The 7,170-nt window shown below is 49.3% G+C and overlaps 1 protein-coding gene across 6 annotated transcripts in view; it reads right to left on the minus strand.

Annotated features, from left to right (window-relative positions):
* Window positions 1-7,170, minus strand: part of LOC115132713 (glycoprotein-N-acetylgalactosamine 3-beta-galactosyltransferase 1-like) — a 21,734-nt gene that overhangs the window by 3,798 nt on the left and 10,766 nt on the right. For all 6 annotated transcript variants that reach the window (XR_010462510.1, XR_010462509.1, XR_010462508.1 and 3 more), the window contains exon 3: window positions 5,135-5,799. Coding sequence is in view for 2 of the 6 variants with exons in the window: in XM_065015108.1 (XP_064871180.1) it covers window positions 5,135-5,799 (665 nt within the window). In the remaining 4 variants the exon portion in view is untranslated. The remainder of the gene's footprint in view (window positions 1-5,134; window positions 5,800-7,170) is intronic.

The following is a 7,170-nucleotide window of genomic DNA, read 5'->3' on the forward strand; positions in this document are numbered from 1 at the left end:
ACATCTACTACTATAAGAGTTAGTACTCCCTTATTTCTGCTTATCCTCACCTGTTATAAAATGACTACAATGCCTTGCTAGCTGACTTTTTCACTGTCGAAGCACTGTTTCCTGAAGCATTCTGTCCTGTTCTGAAATAACTCCCTGGGTTTACCATCATGCTGTGGATGTTTGGTCAGAACGTGTCGTTTTATTAATTTGTTCGTCATGAGAGACTCATTACTAAGCACTTCCACACGCAAAACACATTGTGGGCGCTCCTCGTTATAAGTTTGTATGAAAGAGAGAGAGATACTCATCGCTGTATATGTGTTTCATGACAACTGAGCTCAGTCAGAACTTGTGGCTAGCATCAGTCCATTTGATAACAGCGGTTAGTGATTCGGAAGGACAAGTCAATGGCTAACAGCGCATCATCCGCTGCCTGAACGACAGCGCTGCATCGGGTGGGTCGCTGAGTGATTTTCAAGAAAACTGCAGAAAAAAGATCCGGTAAACCGGGAAGCACACGGGCATCTCCCTCTTACACTCGCTCAGCTGCCAAACTGAGCAGGGACTGCTGCTAAGCAGAGAGCGCAGATTCACTTGGCCTAATCAATAATTATACATTTACACTGACACGTCGCGACCATACTTTAAGAAAGGCTGGTTTAGGTAGCCGTCTTTGTATCAAATATAATTGCGTAATTATCGTATTTCGTCGTCCTAACGTAGTCTACACTGCTATCTGCCCAGCAGCTAGCCAGCTAGCTAACGTCCACCGTCTTCCGAATACCAGCACTGTAAAAAACTATTACACTCAACTGAACGACTTGATTAGTGTAGTGTTAGCTAGCTACATAGTTGTCTTTGCTGTCTTCGTATCCAAGATAATTGTGTAGTTTAGAGTGTGTAGTCTTAGAGTGATTATCTTAATTTAACGAGGTTAGCTAGCCAGCTATTTGTCGTCCTTAACGTAGGAGACACTGCTAGCTAGCCAACAGCTAGCCAACGTCTACCGAATAGAACTTCCTCACTCAACAACCCGGTCGCATTCGCTCCACAGGTAGTATCACATTTTCAATTTCATTTCATTACAGTACAACGGTTTGATTTGTTTGATCGTAGCTAGCTACATAGCTAGCTACATAGCCGTCTTTGTATCAAAGATAATTGTGTAGTCTAGAGCGATTTTCAGGTTAGCTAGCCAGCTATTGTCGTTCTTTTAACGCAACGTAACGTAATCAACACTGCCAGCTGCGAGCCAGCTAGCCCCGAATAGCAGCACTGTAAAACTATCACACCCAATGGAACGACTTGATTAGTGTAGTGTCAACAACGCAGCCACTGCCAGCTAGCCTACAAAGTCAACAACGCAGCCACTGCCAACTAGCCTACTTCAGCAGTACTGTATCATTTTAATCATTTTAGTCAATAAGATTCTTGCTACGTAAGTTTAACTTTCTGAACATTCGAGACGTGTAGTCCACTTGTCATTCCAATCTCCTTTACATTAGCGTAGCCTCTGTGTAGCCTGTCAACTATGTGTCTGTCTATCCCTGTTCTCTCCTCTCTGCACAGACCATACAACGCTCCACACCGCATGGGTCGCGTCACCCTAATCTGGTGGTCCCAGCGTGCACGACCCACGTGGAGTTCCAGGTCTCCGTAGCCTCTGGAACTGCCGATTCTGCGGCCAACAAGGCAGAGTTCATCTCAGCCTATGCCTCCCTCCAGTCCCTCGACTTCTTGGCACTGACGGAAACATGGATCACCACAGATAACACTGCTACTCCTACTGCTCTCTCTTCGTCCGCCCACGTGTTCTCGCACACCCCGAGAGCTTCTGGTCAGCGGGGTGGTGGCACCGGGATCCTCATCTCTCCAAGTGGTCATTCTCTCTTTCTCCCTTACCCATCTGTCTATCGCCTCCTTTGAATTCCATGCTGTCACAGTTACCAGCCCTTTCAAGCTTAACATCCTTATCATTTATCGCTCCAGGTTCCCTCGGAGAGTTCATCAATGAGCTTGATGCTTGATAAGCTCCTTTCTGAGGACGGCTCACTCTCTCACAGTTCTGGGCGACTTTAACCTCCCACGTCTACCTTTGACTCATTCTCTCTCTGCCTCCTTCTTTCCACTCCTCTCCTCTTTTGACCTCACCCTCTCACCTTCCCCCTACTCACAAGGCAGGCAATACGCCCGACCTCATCTTTACTAGATGCTGTTCTTCCACTAACCTCACTGCAACTCCTCCAAGTCTCCGACCACTACCTTGTATCCTTTTCCCTCTCGCTCTCATCCAACACTTCCCACACTGCCCCTACTCGGATGGTATCGCGCCGTCCCAACCTTCGCTCTCTCTCCCGCTACTCTCTCCTCTTCCCTCTGCTCAAACCTTCTCCAACCTATCTCCTGATTCTGCCTCCTCAACCCTCCTCTCCTCCCTTTCTGCATCCTTTGACTCTCTATGTCCCCTATCCTCCAGGCCGGCTCGGTCCTCCCCTCCCGCCTCCGTGGCTCGACGACTCATTGCGAGCTCACAGAACAGGGCTCCGGGCAGCCGAGCGGAAATGGAGGAAAACCGCCTCCCTGCGGACCTGGCATCCTTTCACTCCCTCCTCTCTACATTTTCTCTTCTGTCTCTGCTGCTAAAGCCACTTTCTACCACTCTAAATTCCAAGCATCTGCCGCTAACCCTAGGAAGCTCTTTGCCATCTTCTCCTCCCTCCTGAATCCTCCTCCCCTCCCCCTCCTCCCTCTCTGCAGATGACTTCGTCAACCATTTTGAAAAGAAGGTTGACGACATCCGATCCTCGCTTGCTAAGTCAAACGACACCGCTGGTTCTGCTCACACTGCCCTACCCTGTGCTCTGACCTCTTTCTCCCTCTCTCTCCAGATGAAATCTCGCGTCTTGTGACGGCCGCCGCCCCAACAACCTGCCCGCTTGACCCTATCTCCTCTCTTCTCCAGACCATTTCGAGACCTTCTCCCTTACCTCACCCGCTCATCAACTCATCCCTGACCGCTGGCTACGTCCCTTCCGTCTTCAAGAGAGCGAGAGTTGCACCCTTCTGAAAAACCTACACTCACATCCCTCCGATGTCAACAACTACAGACCAGTATCCCTTCTTTCTTTTCTCTCCAAAACTCTTGAACGTGCCGGGTCCTTGGCCAGCTCTCCCGCTATCTCTCTCAGAATGACCTTCTTGATCCAAATCAGTCAGGTTTCAAGACTAGTCATTCAACTGAGACTGCTCTTCTCTGTATCACGGAGGCGCTCCGCACTGCTAAAGCTAACTCTCTCTCCTCTGCTCTCATCCTTCTAGACCTATCGGCTGCCTTCGATACTGTGAACCATCAGATCCTCCTCTCCACCCTCTCCGAGTTGGGCATCTCCGGCGCGGCCCACGCTTGGATTGCGTCCTACCTGACAGGTCGCTCCTACCAGGTGGCGTGGCGAGAATCTGTCTCCTCACCACGCGCACTCACCACTGGCGTCCCCCAGGGCTCTGTTCTAGGCCCTCTCCTATTCTCGCTATACACCAAGTCACTTGGCTCTGTCATAACCTCACATGGTCTCTCCTATCATTGCTATGCAGACGACACACAATTAATCTTTCTCCTTTCCCCCTTCTGATGACCAGGTGGCTTAATCGCATTTCTGCATGTCTGGCAGACATATCAGTGTGGATGACGGATCACCACTCAAGCTGAACCTCGGCAAGACGGAGCTGCTCTTCCTCCCGGGAAGGACTGCCCGTTCCATGATCTCACCATCACGGTTGACAACTCCATTGTGTCCTCCTCCCAGAGCGCTAAGAACCTTGGCGTGATCCTGGACAACACCCTGTCGTTCTCAACTAACATCAAGGCGGTGGCCCGTTCCTCAGGTTCATGCTCTACAACATCTGCAGAGTACGACCCTGCCTCACACAGGAAGCGGCGCAGGTCCTAATCCAGGCACTTGTCATCTCCCGTCTGGATTACTGCAACTCGCTGTTGGCTGGGCTCCCTGCCAGTGCCATTAAACCCCTACAACTCATCCAGAACGCCGCAGCCCGTCTGGTGTTCAACCTTCCCAAGTTCTCTCACGTCACCCCGCTCCTCCGCTCTCTCCACTGGCTTCCAGTTGAAGCTCGCATCCGCTACAAGACCATGGTGCTTGCCACGGAGCTGTGAGGGGAACGGCACCTCAGTACCTCCAGGCTCTGATCAGGCCCTACACCCAAACAAGGGCACTGCGTTCATCCACCTCTGGCCTGCTCGCCTCCCTACCACTGAGGAAGTACAGTTCCCGCTCAGCCCAGTCAAAACTGTTCGCTGCTCTGGCCCCCCAATGGTGGAACAAACTCCCTCACGACGCCAGGACAGCGGAGTCAATCACCACCTTCCGGAGACACCTGAAACCCCACCTCTTTCAGGAATACCTAGGATAGGATAAAGTAATCCTTCTCACCCCCTTAAAAGATTTAGATGCACTATTGTAAAGTGGCTGTTCCACTGGATGTCTTAAGGTGAACGCACCAATTTGTAAGTCGCTCTGGATAAGAGCGTCTGCTAAATGACTTAAATGTAAATGTAAATGTACCAAATGCTGTATTATACATTCTACAAGTGTTTATATAAGGCCCTGCGATAGACTTGAACATCATGCTGCCTCACGATACAGTAACAAAATATAGGCTCTTGTCTTATGAGCCTTTCCGGCTCGCACAAACCTTGGCTACTTACTTATAATTTTTTACCTTTATTTAACTAGGCAAGTCAGTTAAGAACAAATTCTTATTTTCAATGACGGCCTAGGAACAGTGGGTTAACTGCCTGTTCAGGGGCAGAACGACAGATTTGTACCTTGTCAGCTGGGGGGTTTGAACTTGCAACCTTCCGGTTACTAGTCCAACGCTCTAACCACTAGGCTACCCTGCTGCCCAATAAGTACAAATCCATGAGTAAATATTTACTGTAGCTACTCAATCATAAAACACTTTGAATGCCAAACCCAAAGCATCTATGACACCTCTCAATATACATTACACATGATTGAGGGAGTATCACACCCACACACAGAGCTTGAAATATAACTGAATAGAATGGTATGTATGATCATACTTGATGTAAGTGTCCACTTCATTAGGTTTAGGCTATGCTTACCTCTCTTGGTTTGTAGTGGTCGTATAAGAGATACCAGGGCAGTTTTCTGGGTGGCTCTTTGACCAGGTACATGTCTGGTGGGTAGGGATGAAATGTCTGCCTTCCCTTCACATCTCTGGAGTCCCCCGGCTCCACACCCATAGTCTCCATACACTTCCCTAGAGCCATGTCTTCTATGGTGGAGAAGTGGGAACATTTCCCAGTGTCGAATCCCTTGATGAACCTTCTGACGGCTTCTTTACTGAGGACATAGCCGGCTCCACCACTCATGTAACCCTGCTGGACGAACGGGCGGAACCTTCTCCCAAAGTATACAGGCTTCTCCGGGTCCTGTTTAGACAATGTGTGTCGGAGGTTCTCGATGACCACGAACGTGTCATCGTCGGCTTTGAGGACCCAGTCGTAGTCGTTGCGATGGTGTTGGTAGATGTACTGGAAGGCTCTGATGGTCTTCCAGTAGAGCTGGTCTCGTCCCTCAGTTACGTTGAGCCCCACCGTGGGGAATTCTGTCTCCACTGAGCTCATGTAGAGGACTTTGTTGCATTGTTTGCCCCAGGTGGCCCGGATGTGTTTGGTTCTGGACTCCAGGTTCTTAGGCCCAGTCATGATCCAACATAGTAGTCGTACATTTTGGGACAGGTTGGCTGCAACACTCCTGTCCTCATCTGAAAGAGATCATTTTAAAAAAATGAATAAAAAGTGTGGTCAATTAGCACAGGGTGTCCCAAACTCGATGCGTGCTTAGACACCTCCTGTACTCCCTGTTCGCCCACTTCTGCGTGGCCGCGCACAATTTCAACACCATCATTAAGTTTGTTGACGACACGACGGTGGTAGGCCGGATCACCAACGACGATGAGCCAGCCTACAGGGAAGAGGTCAGAGACCTAGCAGTGTGGTGCCAAGACAACAACCTCTCCCTCAACATCAGCAAGACAAAGGAGCTGATCGTGGACTACAGGAAACAGAGGACTAAGCACGCACCCATCCACATTGACAGGGCTGTAGTGGAGCAGGTTGAGAGCTTCAAATTCCTCTATGTCCACATCACTAAGGAATTATCATGGTTCACACACACCAACACAGTCATGAAGAGAGCATGACAACACCTCTTCCCCCTCAGGAGGCTAAAAAGATTTAGCATGGGCCCTCAGAACCTCTAAAAGGTATACAGCTGCACCATTGAGAGCATCTTGACGGGCTGCATCATGGCTTGGTATGGCAACTGCTTGGCATCTGACGACAAGGCGCTACAGAAGGTAGTGTGTACAGCCCAGTACATCACTGGGGCCGAGCTCCTTGCCATCTAGGACATCTGTACCAGGTGGTGTCAGAGGAAGGCCCTAAAGAGTCTAAACTGTTCTCTCTGCTACTGCATGGCAAGCTGTACCAATGCACAAAGACTGCAAGCAACAGGACCCTGAACAGCTTCTACCCCCGTAAGACTGCTAAATAGTTAGTCCGGGTAACTATTGGTTAACTACTTAACTATATGCATTGACCCTTTTTGCAACTCTTTTGACCCATCACATACGCTGCTGTTGTCATGAACATGATGGGAGACAGAGAGCTGGTTTCAAGCGCAGGGCACAGCAGGTCTTTATTTGTACAGGACCACAGGAGGAGGCAGGTAGCTGGGCCCAGGGGAAGGTAGAAGGTCATACACAGGGGGTCCGAAAAGGCAACCATACAGGCAGGGAAAAGGCTAGTAACGTCATCCGTGAGATCAGGCAATAGGTTGATTACAGGAAATCCGATATGCTTAGGTACAGGCAGGGAATAGGCAAAATTAATTTTTAGTGAGGCAGGCCAAAACTATCATACATAGGAGGATTAAATTACAGTAAAACCAGCACTCCAACTAGAAGTGTGTCAGAAAACAATCAATACCTCTCAATGATGAGGTGCAAAGAACTGAACTAAATAGTGTGTGATAATAACATACAGGTGTGTGAACAGGTGATCAGAATTCAGGTGATTGGGATCTGGAGAGTGAGCTGCGTTCAGGGGATCTACGTGTCTATTATCTATCTTGT

The sequence above is a fragment of the Oncorhynchus nerka genome, unplaced genomic scaffold, assembly GCF_034236695.1.
Source record: "Oncorhynchus nerka isolate Pitt River unplaced genomic scaffold, Oner_Uvic_2.0 unplaced_scaffold_1702, whole genome shotgun sequence".
NCBI lineage: Eukaryota > Metazoa > Chordata > Actinopteri > Salmoniformes > Salmonidae > Oncorhynchus > Oncorhynchus nerka.